This window comes from Toxotes jaculatrix, chromosome 19 (genome assembly GCF_017976425.1).
Source record: "Toxotes jaculatrix isolate fToxJac2 chromosome 19, fToxJac2.pri, whole genome shotgun sequence".
NCBI classification, from domain to species: domain Eukaryota; kingdom Metazoa; phylum Chordata; class Actinopteri; family Toxotidae; genus Toxotes; species Toxotes jaculatrix.
In genome coordinates this window covers 1,067,524-1,086,187 of record NC_054412.1, presented here as the reverse complement: position 1 = coordinate 1,086,187, position 18,664 = coordinate 1,067,524, and the positions used below count along the sequence as shown (strand labels likewise).

The 18,664-nt window shown below is 48.1% G+C and overlaps 1 protein-coding gene across 1 annotated transcript; it reads left to right on the top strand.

Moving 5' to 3' along the window:
• The first annotated feature begins 12,872 nt into the window (after window positions 1-12,872).
• nt5e (5'-nucleotidase, ecto (CD73)) lies at window positions 12,873-18,341 on the top strand. The gene is made up of 9 exons (XM_041065216.1): window positions 12,873-13,758; window positions 14,364-14,586; window positions 15,064-15,252; window positions 16,382-16,579; window positions 16,673-16,827; window positions 16,920-17,028; window positions 17,114-17,263; window positions 17,386-17,586; window positions 17,672-18,341. The coding sequence occupies exons 1-9, from the start codon at window positions 13,405-13,407 to the stop codon at window positions 17,836-17,838; spliced, it is 1,746 nt and encodes a 581-aa protein (XP_040921150.1). The 5' UTR covers window positions 12,873-13,404; the 3' UTR covers window positions 17,839-18,341.
• Window positions 18,342-18,664: the final 323 nt, after the last annotated feature.

Genomic DNA, 18,664 nt, shown 5'->3' with positions numbered 1-18,664 from the left:
GTTTAGCCGAGCATGTCAGGTAACACTAAAGTTCAGATTCAATTCATCTGGGGCAGTTTTGGCCTTTGCTTTGCATATCGACCCCTGTGGGGGTTTCTTAATAAGCTGTGGGAGCAAAGTGAACAGTGAGGTTTCTCATTTCCTTGTGTTACTGGTTGGTTTGATCTAACTTCTGTCAGACTCTTCTTAATTCACTCGAGAGTGAAATTTTCATTACTTCCTACTCTCCACGCGGCCCTTTCAAAATATTCACCACATAGTAAGTTAAACTCTGGCAGTAATGGAAGCTGTGGACTCAGTTTGTCTCTGATTGTCTCCGTGCAGAGTTCACCTGACAGGACGGGGGCAGCCAAGCAGTGGTCAGTGAAAATCTTGACCAGCATGTATTTTATACTGTATGTCAACGCTGTACTGACGAGAGAGGAGGGACACGAAGTGGACGAGCTGCTCTGGTGTCTGAACGTCTAAATATAGTCATCTGCTTCCAGCCTCAGTCACCTGACCCACACATGGCTCATAAATACAGGACGTGGAGAGCAGGAGCAGAATTTAAATGTAGTGGAAGTAGTCATGGTGACATTTGGAGAGATTGCGTGTCAAACCATCAAAGAGGGACTTTTATTAATGTCAGGTGTCATTGAAGCAGTCTCATGTGACTCATTGACCCAGTCGTTAAGCTTTTCCCGTGTTGTGATATTGAGCTGCTGCAGAGGAGGCTCTTAGACTTTTGGCAAACTTCTATCAGGCTCTGTTGTTTAGGACGATGTCTCAGTCACTTAAGCGGTTTAACACATTTCTGCTTCAGTTCTCCGTCTCAAAGTAAATCGGCCGCGTCCAGTTTGTTTCCCTCAAACGCCCAGAGAGTGTTTGTAGTGAAGTCTGCACACTCAGCCTATAAAAAGCTATGATCAAAGATGTTTGACTGACACTGACAAGAACAATACGCCGAGTTTTCACCAGGTATTTCACTCTGAGTCAGACACACATGCAAAGTTCATGCAGTTTTGTCAGCACTGGTGATGTAATTTATGAAATTCATAGATTTACTTTCTGTTGTTTTCGTGCATCATAAAAGTCACTTTAAACATGCAGGGAAGGAGCAGCCTGAGTCAGGGTGATAGGAGCAGCAGAACTCTGTAAACCACCTGCAGCGCTCAACACAGTATCATAGAAATCTCTTTGGATCCGCTACAGGTGGCCCCGTCTGACCTGACCCAGGCGTCGCTGTCGCTCTCAGGCTGCTCCTCAGCCGAGTGAGGGAGGGCATGGACTTTGCAATCAAACTATAGCTTGAGGGGAAGAGGAATAAAAATGCATAATTAAAAGGATTTGCATTCTATTAGTATTCCCTGACATTGTCTGCAGTGACCCTGGAGGCTGACGGAGCAACAACAATGTTCACAGATACATAAATTAGACTGTGAGAACAAAAACAGCTGCTTGGGAGAGCAGTGGAAGAAGCTGTGTGAGAGCACCGTGACATTAAGTGGGGCTGCTGTTACTGGGGTGGGGGGGTGGGGGGGGGGGGATATCCTGAAATCAGTAAACGAGGTTGGCAGTTGCAGCAAACCACATTTGTTTACTTTGAAATACCGAAACTGGGGACAACAACAAAACAAACCAGTGTGTGAACACAGGACTCAGTAAGAATCATTCATCAGTCACAGAGGATTGTGGGTAAAGACTCTGCACACCTGTGATTTCTCTGAACAATTACATCATTTGTCTCCCCCCCCCCCCCCCCCCCCCCCCCCCAAACAACAAGACTAAAGTCTCTGTTCTGACAGTCTGAGCTCAGGGAGTGAGTTCATTCAGGGCCAGTTGGAACAGTTTAATGGTGGAGGAGGAGGTCGCAGCTCCGGGCAGGTCATATAGCAGCTGTGTTTCTCTGTCTGCTTCTTGTCTCTGACACTTTTTAAGTGTTAAAGAAACTTTGGAGTGAAATCAAAGTGTCACACTGGACCTGTTCACTGATAAACATAAGAAATGAATGCAGCCTGAGGCTAACTCTCCTCTCCTCAGTTGTTTTCTTTCAGCTGTTCCGTTCTGCTCCATCGGTTTGTTTCCTCCAACAGCCTGTACTCACCTCCACCCATTAGAATAAGCAACACGCTGTAGGTGCCAGAGCGTCAGTGTGTTCACGCCTCCTGGACAAATTTCCCTGTTCTGTATTGAACTTTTCGGATATCAGCTCCGTCTCATTGCAAATCCATCACACTTCCTACAAGCTGTCGGCTAATGGAGACGTTTGTCCAACAAGGCTTCTCTGAGAATTGGTCAACACGTCCTGTGGTGAAGACCCATTAGCACACAAACGTTGGTTCCTCAGTTAAATCCATTCAGAATCCTGTCTGTGGTAACACACCCTGTGTTCTGTCTGCAGTGAGCTCCGTGTGTCTGTTCCCATTAAAAATACAACAGATGTTTGTGGTAGAGACGTGAAATTCACTTTTTGTTATTCAAGTTTTCATTATTTTTTTGTCTGGTCATTCTACAACCTCTCTATACACACACACACACAGACACACACACACAGACACACACCGACACACACAGACACACACAGACACACAGACACACACAGACAGACACACACAGACACACACAGACACACACAGACACACACCGACAGACACACAGACAGACACACACACACAGACACACACCGACACACACAGACACACACAGACACACAGACACACACAGACAGACACACACAGACACACACAGACACACACAGACACACACCGACAGACACACAGACACACACACACAGACACACACCGACACACACAGACACACACAGACACACAGACACACACAGACAGACACACAGACAGACACAGAGACACACAGACACACACAGACAGACACACAGACAGACACAGACAGACACACACACAGACAGACACACACACAGACACACACACAGACACACACACACACACACACACAGACACACACGCTGGTTTCACATCAGGAGAAACATTAATTACAGTTGTGATATTTTTAATGCTGACAGAGGTTTCTATGTGTGGCTGTGTTGATTCACACGTCAGTCAAACTCAGACTCAGCCCACCGCCTCCAGACTTCACATTCAGCTGCTGCTGCACAGAAGCTTGTTCTCTGACACCGGCTTCAAGGTTTCTCTGAGTCCGACTTGGATTAAAAGTTTACTCTGTTGTTTCTGTTGATGTCTTGTTTTTTTTGCTAGAGCTGATTTTTTTAAAGTCCTGTCAGTGGTTCATATTCCTGCGGCACTGACACATGTTCACAGACATGTTCAAAATCTGTGGACACTCAGGCGAATAACCAAAGACTTCGTGTGTCACATGTCGTGACTGTGCCAGATGAAATGGTGTGAACACCTGAGCAGAAACAGGCTTGGATTCAGAGGGTTTAGAGGCCACGAGATAGATCTGATAAATTTATGGTCAGTCGCGCGCTTCAGGGTGGTACTAATCTTACTCATTGCACTTTTACATGAATCTCTCGCAGAGAGCAGGGTGAAGTATCTCCGCTCTCGTCACCCACCGAGAGAAACGCTTAATCATGAGCAGCACTCAGCTCCTCAGCTCCAGAATCACAGAAACACCATGACAGATCGTGGTCCATGTCTGCCACAGCCTGGGATCTGCTTTTTCTCCACAGCACCGGAGCCATAATGTGTGCTCCGTCGGCTGCTACGTGGTGGTGCAGTACCTCATTATGTCGGGGCTGTTTCATACGTGTAACAAGACTAATGAGGGAGGGAAAAGTCTCTGCATCCAAAGGGAGAGACCTGGCAGGCCAGAGCCTCCTCCAAGGGATGAGAGCCAGGAAGCAAAGCAGAGAGTCGTGCACACAGACCCGAAGTACACATGTGCAAAATGGCATTTTATGAGGGCAGAAGAATTCTCATTTCCTCTTTGACATGGATGTTTAGTTCAGAATTGGGCTTTTAGTGAGTTTTAAAGACCCGGCGGTCGAGACTCGACCGACCGAGCCGAAAGAAAACAGGCAGAAACAAACGTGCACCAGTGCTGCTGCCTTCAATGTCGTCCCTCACTGACTTTATCACTGAGAAGCTGATGGAGTGTGAAGGTCGTATCACACGGTCTGAAAGGTGAAGGTGAGCAGATGAGGCCTTTGTTGACAAAAAGGTGTCCACACGAAGGCGGAGGCACCAGCTTGTCCGAACTTCATCACTTATGTCTCCATTGTGTCTTTAACGAGACAACAGCCGTGATTTGATGGCTAACCGTGGTGGATGCAGATGTACAGGGGTGTCTCACCTGTTTGTTCAGTATGTTTTATTTTTTCATTTCTTTCACTTCATTTAATAATTACAGTGACATAGTTCATCCAGATAACAGGTCTGTGTAACCCACGAGACACAGATCTGCTTTAGTCAAACTGAAACTGAGGAATTAAACAGTTTGTTGTGTTAGTACATTAAACGTTTCATATTTGATATTTGATATTTGTTAGGATTGACGCGATGCTGCGATTCAAGGCTGAATGTTTTTGCTGCAGGGCTGGATTATCCCCACAGGCTGCTGTTTGCTGTTTGTGAATTAAAACTATTCAGAAAGCGCAGCGGCGCTTTTATCGAAGAAGCCAAGAAAGAACTGAGCTGAGAGATACCTGCACTTCAGAGGAACGACATGTGAAAATCTGAGGTGGTTTAGACGCTCGAGGTTTCTTTATACAGCAGCTCTCAAAAGCAAAGTTACAGAGCTTCACAGTTTAAACAATTAAGTGTGAAAGAAAAGAAAAGAAATACCAGTTTAAGAAGCGAGGGAATAGAAGTGAGTCTTGAAGGAAACAATTGTTGGTTGTAGGAGGAAGAGACAGCAAATCAATCAGCCTTAATTTAAAGTCGAGCTCTGGAGCCGATCTGAGAAACTTTTAGTTACGATATCGACACAGAGATTCAGGAAAGTTCCCCCCGTCTGAAACGTACTGACAAAGAGTTAATCACTAAACCTTTAACATGACGTTCCGCTGGGAGCAGCTCGGATCCCGAGGCTGAGGTTAAGGTGCGCTTCACCATAATGTACCGGAGAACACGCCACGTTTTCCAGGAACACGTTCTGCTTCATGAGGCCGCAGTGAAGTCTGTGATGAATCTGAGTGACTGAATGTCAAGTGTCCTCAATCACAACTGCAAAGACGAGAGACAGAAAGAATCTCTTCATCTCCAAGGCAACCAGCAGTGTGAGTATGTTGTGTGTTTTGGTTCCAGTGTGTGTGTGTGTGTGTGTGTGTGTGTGTGTGTGTGTGTGTGTGTGTGTGTGTGTGTGTGTGTGCCATAAAGACACAGGCTGTTGTGGTATTTCCCTTTGGAAAATCTCTTCCTTCAGTTCCAGGTTTGGAGCAGCGGCTCCCTGAAGCTTCTGCTTTTTAATCGTCCTCATTGATTCACTCAGAAATGGAACAGATGATCCAAAATGAGATTTGAGGGAAAAGACGAGTAGTGTCATTCTGAGTTTTTGGTTTTATCTGGTTCTGCAGGGGCTGACTGGTCAGAACTCTTGCTCATGGGCCCTTCAGCAGGATGGAAACCTGGTGAAATAAATGCTTCTCTTACTGCGCTGACGTCTCGTCGTTTTTCAGAGCTTTAGTGTTTGGCTGTGTAAAGAGCAGCACTGATGTGTAGGACGTTTCCTCTGTGTCTTATTTCTGACTCAGCAGTAAAAAAGCATCAGCTCAGAGATGGAAAGCAGTTGTTATGTGTGGGATGTTTGTAGGTTTCAGTCTCTTTCAGATCAAGTTCTCTTCAGATCTCTCTTCACAGTGCATCACCTGGTAATGTCGGTGCTCAGCCTCTTGTTTCGTGGACGTTATTGGCAGCGTCTTGTTTACCTGTAGCGCGTCCATCTGGACCGCCGTGTGCCGCGGACCCTTATTGAGCCCGTTACAGCCTACTAGTCCGGGCAGCCTGTCATCGGCAGGGGCTGATTGACGCAAACACCCGCTGAGCGGCTGCAGGGAGGGAGGGCCCGCGCCGAGTCAGCAGGCAGGATATTGCAGTCAATCAGAGCGTAGCTTCGGTGTCCATCCTGATGAGTGTAGGACGGGCTTCTCCTGGAGGACTTCGCCTGCTGTCAGCAGACAGGAAGTCTCAGAGGTGGAGCCTGAGGAGATCAGACTGTTGTATTACAGGTTGTGTTGTTCCTGATTGTCGTGTGTGGTTGCTGTAAAAGCTTGATTGTCCTCGTGGTGTTGATTAAGACTTGCAGATCATTAAAAAGCCTAAATTACACCAGACAGACGTGGCTGTGAAATGTCTTCAGTACAGTGTCGAAGGACTTTAATGGTCTTTAATTAACTTTGAGAACGTTTGTGTTGTCGCGCTCACTGCTGGGACGTTACACATCTTTCTCACAGCAGACTCTGGCTTTTCACTGATGCTGCTGCTCCATGAATTCTAACTATAACATTTGGAAGTTCAACAACAAAACTAGTAGAAATCACTGCGTTTTCATATTGGATGATGTTAGCTAACAGTTTTTACTTTTCGAGTTTGAAGATTTTCATTGTGTGTCTCAGTGTGTTCAGCACAGCCACTTTGAGCCTCTCGACTCGGTGAAGAAGCCTCTTAGTATTCTGGCAGCGCCTGCAGCCGGGTGGCAGGGCAGCGCCGGCTCTTCTGAAGAGCGTCTGAACCATGAAATCTGTGCTAAATCTCTGGCCTCCTCTGCAGGTCGTCCCCGGTGGGAGAAAAAAGAAAAAGACTTCTGAAGATCACGAGAAAATCATTAGGAGGTGGTTTTTCAGTGGCTGAGAGGTACAGCGGGATGGATGGCGATGGAAGCAGCTGAGGCTTTGTGCCCGCCGTAAAATTCATCTCGACCTCTGACCTTGGAGTTCATGGGAGTCCTGCGTCGTCCTCAGGGGACCTCACAGTCCACTGTGCAGAGGGGACGTCTTGATCTCACTCACACATTCTGTTTAAGTTCAAACTCTCAGTTAATCCATTTAAAAGATTCATGAAATTGCAGTTGGTTTGTTATAAACTCAGAACCAAGGTTTTCCTGTTCTCACCCTAAAATATTTTGCACTGCAGAGCAGAAAGTTTAGAGTTTATTTTTTAATAGAAGGAGTTTTATTGTGTTTCGTGACTCTGGAAGGTCAAGAACATCGATATTGGACAATTTTGAAAAGGCCCAGATTTCATTCAAGGACTTTTTTTTAGGTTTAAAACAGCGTTTTTAAAATTGTGCATGTGGCAGCTACAGTGTGGTTACAGTTAGGAAACGATCTCAGTTTAATATGAAGGCAGATATTTGTTTGCGAGTCAGTTAAACAGCGGCTGGTAACAGTTTCTCAGTGACAGACATTTGTTTGCTCGTTCTCCTGTTCATGTCAGTGGGTTTTGAAAATCTTGGCTCATTTGTTCTTTCTTCTGTTCATCAGACAAAACTCAGGCTACAAATGATTCATCAGCAAAAATTCTCTAGTCATGTTTCACTTCATATAAAACAGAGGAAAGCAGATCAGTGCAGACCCCGGGGACTCTGACGGTGCGATCCCTGTAACGATCAGGTCAGGAAAAGCTCTTCACACGAGGAGAACACGAGATGCTGAAACAGTAAAGATGAGGACGTTGGTCCAAACTCCCAAACTGTGTGTGTGTGTGTGTGTGTGTGTGTGTGTGTGTGTGTGAGTGTGTGAGAGAGACCGTCAGTGACTCCATGGGTGTCTCTGTGTCTTTGGCTCCTAATTACCTGGAACCCAGCAGCCAGGCCGCTGCACAGCGCCGTGAGCCTTACAGCACACCGTACAATATGCTTATGAATCATTGTTGAGCTAGCGAGGGGAAACCAGGGAGCTAATTAAACTTCTGTGCAGCTTCCTTTTTTTAAAATTTATTTTGCTGCATATCGAAGATGTTTTCAGGGAATGGTTATGAATTTCAGTAAAACAGCAGAATATGTAGGAATCAATACCGTGCTCAGATTTAGACTTTGATCATCAGCGTCTCTCCTGAAGCCTCAGGGGCGTCTGAGCCTCGTCGCTCCGTGTGATTGGGCGTTTGAGCAAAAAGTGACAAAAACTCTGCGGCTCCTGAGGGCCCCTTTGGAGGTGACGGCATCTCAGTGGAGGATAGAGGGATCAGAAGTTTCAGGCGTGAAGAGAAGGCGCAGCTCTCAGCTCCAGTCATGGCTCAGACTCAGGAATAAGTTTTCCTCTTTCAGGAAACGAGAAGCGTCTCCGTCTGATTCTGACGTTTAGACATGAAGCAAGAACGAAGGGATTAGTTTTGCATGTAGATCCTGATCCAGTGGAAACAGTTTGTGGACATTTAGAGACGAGTTGTTTGTAGGTAGGAGAGTTTATTTAAATGTCCTGAAACTGTTGAATCTGCTTCACTTTGATGAAACTTTCTCCAGTTTCTCAGTGATTTAAGAAAAAGTTCCAGTTCATGATGAAACCAGAGCTGAAAACCCGTCTTCTTCCTGTAAAGTGCTGTGAGGAGCCTGCACAGATGGAGGCGGCGGCGGCGGCGGCGGCGGCGGCGTTTTAGGACGGATCGCTTTGTGCGCGTTAGTCTCGTCAGAGTCGCTCGTCCCCAGTGAGACCTGTCTGGATCAGAACCTGGCTCCCAGCAGCACTTTGCCTTTATTGTTGCTTTGTCTCTGCATTGATCCACCAACACAAATCCTTCCACGGTCTTTGTGCCGTGTAATTACAGAGACCGCACTTCCCCCATCCATCGCCTATAATTATTTTTGAAGCCTATTTTAAGTGCAGGGTTATTAATCATGTCATGGTTGAAGTACCCCTGGGTCTCCGAGCATGCTGGGAGATATTTCCTTTCATAAGCAGGAGGCTGCTGTTTGTATCGAGTCATCTCAGAGCCACTTCACACGAAGTTAACCATCTGGCTTTTGTTGTCTTGACTAAAGGGAGATCACATCTTCCCAACAAACTGTTGTAAGACATTTGCATGAAAATCATGAAGAAATTTGCAAGTCAAAAACGACGCGGTTGAATTTGGACGCTGGCGTTCAGGGAATGTTTTTATCTCTTTTAAAACAGCTTTACTTTCTACCTCCAGCATCATCCTGCCATCTCTGCCGCCCCTCCCCTGTTTCTCCTCCTCGTGGAGAGAAATCATTTCTTACCCTCCTCCTGCTGTAACTCTCTGCTGTCATTTGCAGCCCAGCCTCGAGTTTAGAAAAGTGGGCGTGTGAGAAGGAAATCACCGGTTTGAACCTCCAGACCATCTGGGAAAAGAGATGGGAGGGAGACGAGTGAATAACGTTCTCTCCTCCTCGTCGAAATGAACTGATTTTTCCTAGAAAACAACCATTAGAACAACAAACTGTACCAAAATCAGATCTCCGTAAACGCAGACAGTGAACGGAAATGTGTGTAACTGTGTGTTGATTTGTTTTTTATTTGAACCTTTCGTTGTTTCACACAGCGCAGCGTACAGACACGTGGCCCCACGCTCGTCGGTGCTGCAGCAGTGCTGATCTTCTCTCCTGGGTCAGACACTTTGCTGAAGATCATTGTTTGTGTTTGTGTTGTTCTTTGTGATCTCGCACTGTACAGACACACTCAGCTGTGTGTTTCACCTCAGGGCGAGAAAACTTTATTCTTCAGAGGACAGAGGTCAAATCGATTATTGAGCAATTAAACCAACGTGATCATTACAACCTGCAGCTCAACATGTGAGTGGCAGTTTGATTGGTGTTATGATTGGTGCTTTAGAGCCATGATGGCAGCAGAACATGGAGGTCGGAGGAAATTATGGGTGAACACTTTTCTACCAGTAAGAAAAAAAATCCAGAGGAAAATGCAGCTGAGAAACAAAGAAGGATTTAAATCCAAACTTTATGTTGGTTTTTGACTTGTGTTTGGTGTCGCGGTGTTTTACGCTGACTCTGGCTTCATCTTTCATTTCAGTTGATCTAATTAAATTTAAAGTCGGCTGAAGTAACAAAGTACAGAATCAGAACAGAAGTTTGATCTCAGGCACGTTTCTTACTATTGTCCCCTCTGAGCTCCCATCATCCTCCTGATTTATGCATCAAACGCTTCCATTATTCACACAGTCTCTTCCTCCTCTTCCTCCTCTTCCTCTCTGAGCTGTAGAATGAGAAATAAAACCTCCCACTGCTTCGTCTCTTTGGAACCGTATTGATTCGGACTGCTTACACCTGTGGCTGCAGAGCACACACACACTCCATCATCACACACTCCATCACAGAGCAGAGAAACTGCTCCTGGTGTTCTCCGGCGTCTCTCGGTTCGAGTTTCCTCGGACGAGGCCTTTCTGCGGCGGCGTCTGCGTCTGTTTCGGATGTGGATGACAGGTGGAATTGAAGCGGAGGTTTTGACACTCTGACAGACCGCGCCGCCCTTCAGACAGATCGCGCCTCATCATCAGACCTCTTCCACCGCGTGTCGGCTGTGGGAGGCCCGTCGCTGGCAGCTGACGCGCACTGACGGCCGGAGAAGGGATCGTGACGCACATCACACCACGTGGGCGGTGGTGTGGCGGCGGGTGGAGAGCCTGCTCTGACCTGAGGTCTCCGGTTTGAGCCTCCTGGGTTTTCTCAGGTCAGGGAGAAGTTGTGGGTTTTTGTTTTTTTTTTAGTGCCTAAAACTTTTGCACATCACAGAACATTCACCCAAACAACCAAATCGTTTTCATCCTTTCGTGTTTTTCTCCTGTAAAACCAACAAACAGGGTTTGTTACCGCTGAGTCACTGGTCTGAGCAGGTTCTGTGCTGCGGCAGCTTCTTACCAGTGCAGAGTCTAATCAATGACAGAATTAGTTAGAAATCAGTTCTCGTGTCATTTTAAAATAGTTCTGTAAGACTCACCGGTTTTTACAGCCACCTCTTCAAAACAAAAACAAACCTGCAGTTAAAAGTTCAGGAAAGACAGATGAAAGTCAGGGGACACATCAGTGGGAATCAGCTCCTGTGTCCGTCCTGCCGATGTGTCCTTCAGGAAGACGCTGAATCCCTGTGTGCTCCTGGGAATGCCGCTGTGTGGGCGGCCGTGACCTCTGACCTCCCCACTGAGGAAACGAGTGTCCTCAGAGATCAGAGCGGCTGTTCAGACGGAGACGGACGCCGTGCTGTTCTCAGCCGGTTTCAGCCTAAGCTGTCGTGTCACCTGCTTCAGCCGCTGACTGATCGTCTCATTATCGTCACGATCGTTAGAAGGTCGACGCCCTGAGGCGGAGCCTGTATTGATCAGCTCGTCAGAGGACGGTTCAGAGAGGACGGATCTGACTCAGGGTCAGCTCTCAGCTCGTACACTGCCCGTTCTCATCCTCAGCTGCTGTTATCTGTCACCTGGAATCAGGCTGAGCTCCGTCTCTGCTGTCCCTCACACTCTGATCTGTTTCTCTGATTCCCTCTGAGCTCCTGTCAAAACCACCGAGCACCAGTTTTTGTTGTTGTTGTTCATCTCAAACATACGCAGAAGGTAAACCTGTGGAGAGGAAGCTGGGTTGGATGGTTCAGCCCTGATGTTGTTGTAGTGTGAGAGACGCTGACAGAGCAGTGAGTGCGTCTCCTCTCGTCTCCTACACTCTCCTGCCCTCTGCAGGAAAAACGCCTCGTGGTGGGAAACCACCAGCAGAGTCGAGCTAAATCCTCGGTGAGCCGACGGGTCCTGTGGTCTGCCAGCTGCTGAGGCAGGTGAATATGTCTCCTGCACCGACACCACTGGCCTCAGGAGTACAGCAGCTTCAGTTATTCTCCTGCACACACTCTGGGTGCTGCTCAGCTGCTGATCAGTGAGTGAGACTCGCTGCCCATCACTCCTCCTGTATGGATTCATCTCTGCCTCTCATGAAGGAGATTACCATATGGCAGCAGCCACATGCTACTGAATCTGCTGCAGGAGGCGGTGGACGTGAGGAGGAGAGAAGCCGAATGTGACTTTGGTTTTATGACTTTTCTGAGTTTCTGCTTTAAAACTCTTTGTTCTCACTCGTGCACCGAGACACTGGTTTGAATTGTCTCATGGGAGTGAAAATGCCTCCAGTGCACAGTGACCTAATGAACGTGACCTTAAATGAGGAAATGATGCATCAGATGTCACCAGTTCACCGATGGAGGAGTCAGAAGTCTCGTTTCCACCGTGGTCTGCTGCAGTGGACGTCACTCGACCGCACGGCCGTAAATAATCACGGTGTTACTGCTCTGTCTGCAGTCTGTTTACACAGTGATGTGCAGAGTGTGGTTTGAAAACCAGAGCTGTGTGGGAGAGTGCAGGACTGAAACGGCAGCTTGTGTAGTGAGACACTAAGACTTTGACCTCCAGTCCCTCGCTGTCCCTCGCCGTCCCACGGTTCATGATCCAAACCCTGACTTTACCTCGTGGTTTCAGATGCAGCAGCTCTTACTAAACGTCGTCCTCACGTCAGCTTGACACTTTACACCTTTAATCCAGTGGGGAGTGAAAATGCTGCTGCACACAGAGTGACTGAGGCCCCTCATGTTTTAGCACAGGCTCAGATCACGGAGCCCACCCTCGGCCTCTCTACAGTACAATCAGCTGTTGATGTTTGACAACGTTAGAAAACGTTTGCTGTCGTTCTGAAGACATTTCCAGATTCTTCTGGATAAAAATAAGTGAGTTCCATAGCAAACCATCATCTCCAGTGTTTCTGCACTGGATCCATGAGCTCCAGTGACTGAGCTCAGGGTCAGAGTCAGGTTTCAGTTTCACAAGTTTGTCTGCACCTAAATTCTTTAAGCTTCTAACAGTTTCACTGTCAGACAGAAACAGGCTCCGTCCTGTCAGCAGGATCATCCACCCTCTGTTTGGTCTGGACGTGTTGCTTCCTGCTGCTGGTTGTAGGTGGAAGGAGGAGAGTGTGTGTGTGTGTGTGTCTGTGTGTGTGTGTCTGTGTCTGTGTCTGTGTCTGTGTGTGTGTGTGTGTGTGTCTGTGTGTCTGTGTCTGTGTGTGTGTGTGTGCTGGCCTCTTTACTTGTTTATTGGACAGGGACACATGAGAACATTGCTTGATTAATACAAAGTAGATGCAACACATCCAGGTTTCTAACCGCGGCTAAGTCAGGCGGAGCTGTGTGACTCTGCCGCTGTGCTTCACCTGTGATCTGTTCACAGAGGAGCGGGTCTGAGGGGACCTGAGCCGGGTGGTCTGACCTGCGCGCAGCTGTCCAGCTGTGGGTCGGAGAGTCAGAGCTGGGGGCGGGCGGTGGGGGCCGATCAGCGTTCCTCTCGGTTCCTTCGTGTCTCGGTCTTCTCAGCATGTACTTTCATCGGACGCCACGTTTCATTTAAGGAGACACACCGAGAGAATCCGGATCAGAGACGAGGAAACGGAGTCTGCTCGGTCATGTAAGAGGAAACAAGCCGTTTGTCGTCCACCGCGTCCGGTTTCCTCCTCCCGTGTTTCTGCGCTTCGATCAGCGGAGAGATGGACGCGGTGCGCCCGGAGCAGAGCGCTCTGCCGCGGCTCAGCCTCCTCCTCCTCCTGCCGCTGGGATTCTTCGCGTCCCCCTCGGCGGCCTGGGACCTGGTTCTCCTCCACACCAACGACGTGCACGCACGGGTGGAGGAGACCAACAAACACTCCGGGAAATGCACCAAAGGCGGCGAGTGTTTCGCCGGCGTGGCCCGGAGAGCCACGATGATCAAGAGGATCCGCAGCTCCGAGAGCAACGTGCTCCTGCTGGACGCCGGGGATCAGTTCCAGGGGACCGTGTGGTTCAATTACTACAAGGGAGCCGAGGCCGCGCATTTCATGAACAAGCTGCGGTATGATGCCATGGTAAGAAACAGGCTGAGCTGAGATTTATTTATTTATTTATCAGGATTTTCTCTGAGTGAGTCTGAAGAGAGTTTCAATAACTGATCGATCGATCGACCCGATTGATCCCAGACGGAAGGTAGATTGTTAATTTCCTGTCATTCCACTAATGACTTCATGAACATTCAGATCATTCACTGAATTCACTGTTTTCCAAACTGATCAAGTTCAGAATGTGAAGAACTGAATGAGAGAGTAAATAAAAGTTCTGTGTCTCCATCAGTGTCTGGGTAACGGTGCTGTAATGTTCTCACAGTGAGTCTGAGCTGCTCGTCCAACTCCAGTCACAGCAGGAGCTGATGGATGATGAGGAGCAGTGAGCTCCGCCTGATCAGGCTGAGCTCACTGCTCCTCATCATCCATGATTCATGATTCAAACATCGGATCAGTGAAAGGCCGAGGCTGGTTTTCATTATATTAACAGAGAAGTGTTTTCATCTTTGAGCCACATTTACAGAAATGAGAAAACCACTTCGGTTGAACTGTTCATGGCTCATAGACAGACCGTGTGTCCGAGCGTCTCACTGTGTCCAGCTGCAGCTGACGTGTCTCTGTGTGTTTTTCAGACCTTTGGAAATCATGAGTTTGACAACGGAGTGGAAGGACTGATGAAACCGTTCATGGAGGAGATCGAGTGTCCTGTTCTCAGCGCCAACATCAAAGCAGACACAACTCTGGCCCCCACCTTTGGAAAGTCGTACCTGCCCTATAAGATATTCACAGTAGGTGCAGAGAAGGTGGGTGTGGTGGGATACACGTCGCAGGAAACGCCTGCTCTGTCCAGACCTGGTAGGTGGAGATGGATGGTTTATGTCATACTCATGTGACGGCCTCCGTAAACATCATGATTCACACTCTGCGTCTCTATAACACTCACCGTCTCCTCTGAGCGTCACAGTTACCTGAATCTTACTGTTGAAACCTTTTCAGCCGAGTTCAGAAGCTCATAGAAGCACAAATCTGATTTTCCTGGAGGGAAACAGTCGTTTTAGTGGCTACAGGTCCAAAAAAGGAAAGATCATGAAGTTTCTCCTCTGAGGAAAACAGGGGCAGAGAGTTCCCAGAAACAGAGGACGAGAAATTACAGGCATTAGGGAACAGAGATGAACTGGCAGAGTGAGATCAGGGGAGATATGAGCTGGTTTCAGCGTGTTCAGGACACCAGATGCTGATTTGTGCTCACATCTTCAACATGTGACTTGAAGCGTTGCTGCAGTGAAGAGTGAAACGTTGGCACCTGTCTCACCTGTCCACGCTGCTCCACAGGACCTCACCTGCAGTTCGTGGACGAGGTGATGGCCCTGCAGCCGCACGTGGACAAACTTCAGACGCTGGGAGTCAATAAGATCATCGCTCTGGGTCACTCCGGTTTCACCGTGGACCAGGAGATCGGCAGGAAGGTGCGCGGGGTGGACGTGGTCGTCGGCGGGCACAGCAACACTTTCCTGTATACAGGTACGGAGGTGAATACAGCTGTGAATATCACATCTGTCAGGACATCATGTTGCCCTCTGAAACTTTAATGCAAATTCTCATTCCCTTCCTGTAGCTGCTGTCTCTGTGGACGTGTTTTGAAATGTTTTGGAATGATTCTCGTGTTGTTTCGCTTCACGCTCTCGAGCTGCTGGTCCCAGAGTAAACAGCCGCTCTGGTCTCCATAAATAACTCTGTGGTTTTCCAAAGTGTTTTTCCACAGCAGAGACCAGGCCGTGGAGGCAGAGAGGCTGGGACGTGGCCCCACTGAGCCTCTCACACCAGAACCTGGTGATATTTTAGGCTCTAGAGAGGAAGGTCCTTCTGTAAAGAGCAGCGTCGTGCTGTGAAATCCAGTAAAAACCAGAGACTGAAAGGAAGTTAGAAAAACACAGGTTATCACCAGTGACGCGGCTGAAGGGTTCTTGGAAAAACACTTGGTTTTAACACTGATCCAAGAAAAGAACAAGAAAAGACTCCAAGTCAGAGACTGCATGGGTCTGTGTGTGTGTGGAGGAGTGGAGGAGGACTGCCAGACTTCGAAGCAGCAGCCAGACTTGGAGTTGTTTGTGGGACACAGGTCATCACTCGCTCCTGTGGTCTCGTGCAGTGTCTCTGACTCATGTCTCTTCCTCTCTGTTTGGTTTTCAACCCGTTTTCCTTTGATTCCGGACGTTTCAGCTCAGCCTTTAATCCTGAATCACGCCGTGCGATCGCTGACGTGCCTGAAACGCTCCTCACAGGATTACAGAAGGTTTCTGCACAAACTCGAGTGAAACAAATTTACAGACGTGCTGCTTGATTATTTATTTGAGGGCACGAACGAGCGAATGGTGCCGACATATTTAACTCACGAGCTCTGAACCATCATCTGAGCTTCGCCGTTTGTTCGCCACCTGAAGGCAGACGAGTCATCAGTGACAGATCTGATAATCATTGGAGGAAAAATGAAAAACGTTCAGTTTGAGTCTCTCAGATGTGACGATGATGAGCCTGTTTCACAGAGTCAGTGAATCCGTAGCGAACGTATCGCGATCCTTCGTCTTGATGCTGCGTTTGAATAAACATGGTTCTCGTTGCTGTTTTCAGACAGAGTCTTTTGTTTTTTCAGGAACTCCTCCTTCCACTGAGACCCCCGCAGGTCTGTATCCCTTCATGGTGAAATCGGACAGTGGACAGCTGGTTCCTGTTGTGCAGGCGTACGCCTTCGGGAAATACCTGGGTTATCTGAAAGTGACCTTCGATGATGCTGGGAAGGTCGTGAGCTCCACAGGAAACCCCATCCTGCTGAACAGCAGCGTCCCACAGGGTAAAGATATGAATGTGTGAAAGTGTTAAACAGATGTTACAGAATATCTGCATCAGCTCAGCTCCCTCTGAAACTGAAAACTGTCTGGTCCAGATCCAGATGTTCTCGCTGATGTGGAGGAATGGAAGAAGAATCTGAGCAACTACTCGGCTCAGGTGGTGGGAAAAACTCTGGTCTTCCTGAACGGGGAAACTACGGAATGTCGTTTCCGGGAATGCAACCTGGGAAACCTGATCTGCGACGCCATGGTGAGTCTTTACCTCTGGAGACGTGGATCATCGAAAACTGTGTTCAGCTTCGTCTGACAACACTCAGACTGAAAACTGTCTCTGTTCTTCAGCTCGTCAACAACATCAGGTTCGTAAACGGTGTCCAGTGGAACCACGTCAGCGCCTGCATCTTCAACGGCGGAGGCATCCGGGCGTCTGTCGATGAGCACAGCAGAAACGGTGCGTCGCTGGTTTCTGAGATTTAAAACGACTCGCTGCGCTCAGACACCAGGATGAGGTTTTAAAACGGTGATGTTGTCCACAGGTTCGATCACCATGGAGGACCTGATCTCCGTCTTACCGTTCGGAGGAACCTTCGACCTGGTGCAGCTGAAAGGCTCCACGCTGAGGAAAGCTTTCGAACACTCAGTGAGACGATACGGACAGAGCACCGGAGAGTTCCTGCAAGTGTCCGGTACCCGGATATTTACATTTCCATCTCTACTCATGCTCAGTGTCCAGTTTATTAGGAACACATTATGAAGGCCGTGATGTTTGGCGTGTGATCATGTTTGAGTTTGTGCTGTCGTCCAACAGGATTTCACGTAGAGTTTGACCTCACCAAACCTCCGGGCCATCGAGTGAAGAGCCTCAGCATCCTCTGCACCAAGTGTCGCGTCCCCCACTACGAACCGGTTCAGGATGAGGAGGTTTACAAAGTGGTGCTGCCGTCCTACCTGGTGAAGGGCGGAGACGGATTCTCCATGATCAAAGACGAGAAGCTCAAGCACAACAGCGGTGAGACTCCAGGACGTTCAGGGGATCGTTAGCTTTTATCTAAACAAGCATTTTAACATTTCTCTGGTTTTTTATTTGTCTCCAGGGGATCTGGACATTTCAGTCGTGTCCAACTACATCACTCAAAGAAAGAACGTTTATCCGTCTGTTGAAGGACGAATCAAGATCTACAGCTCAGCTTCTGGACTGAGGGGACAGACCACTGCGCTGGTTTTACTGGGGCTGCTCTGGACTCTGTGTGGGACCATGTAAGACTGAATCCACCCAGAAGACACAAGAGGACAGAAAAAACACTGCATGTGAACATGAAGAAGCAGCAGCTGATGGACGTGAACAGGCCTGACCGAAGTATCCGACCTTCATCTGGAAAACCAGAGAAACTCGAGGAGCCAAACGTTCGTGGTTTGGACCTGCAGTTCGTCTGATGACCACTGAGGCCTGAGCTGAACTACACAGCCCCAGATTCTCTGAGGCTCACAGAGACAAACGATTGGATGGACAGGCGTCTCAGAGCAGCGTCCTTTAGTTTGTAGTTTTATCAGGATACTGAAAGTTGAAATCGCGGCAGCTGATCACTGCAGATACGTTTTCAGATTGTTTTATATTATTGGGCCATAATTCTTTAGAGGTTTGTCATTTCCTGTGTAAGCTACTTTTTCAAGGATAAGTATTATCAAGCACTGTATTAATCCTACTACTCAAAGATTTTACTGACAAAACTGATGTGAAATAAATTCCAGCTTTTTATTTCCTGGTACAACGTCAGAGTCCCAGTTTTTAAAACTCTCTGCTTTCAGTTAATCTTCTAAAACAGGAGCTCGTTCCAGGAGCGTTCAGCTGACTCTCCTCCTCCCCCTCCTTGTCTTCCTCCCCCTCCTCCTCCTCCTCCCCCAGACTCTCAGGGAAACTCTCCGAGTCCTGTGAACAAGGCCTCCTCTGTGTCGATGATCTCCTGAACAACGCCCGCTGCCTGCTAATGCTCGCAGCTCCTTATTAGTCAGTGACCCCCGTCACAGCTGGCAGCAGCCTGCACCACCACCAGCTGCCAAATGCAGGGAAGGATCCTTCTTCCTGGAAA

Excerpts from the sequence above, each read along its gene's own strand:
- nt5e (XM_041065216.1), top strand. The coding sequence starts at position 13,405 with ATGGACGCGGTGCGCCCGGAGCAGAGCGCTCTGCCGCGGCTCAGCCTC. Across the intron at positions 17,029-17,113 it reads CGATGAGCACAGCAGAAACG|GTTCGATCACCATGGAGGAC; the intron begins GTGCGTCGCTGG and ends TGTTGTCCACAG. Across the intron at positions 17,587-17,671 it reads GAAGCTCAAGCACAACAGCG|GGGATCTGGACATTTCAGTC; the intron begins GTGAGACTCCAG and ends ATTTGTCTCCAG.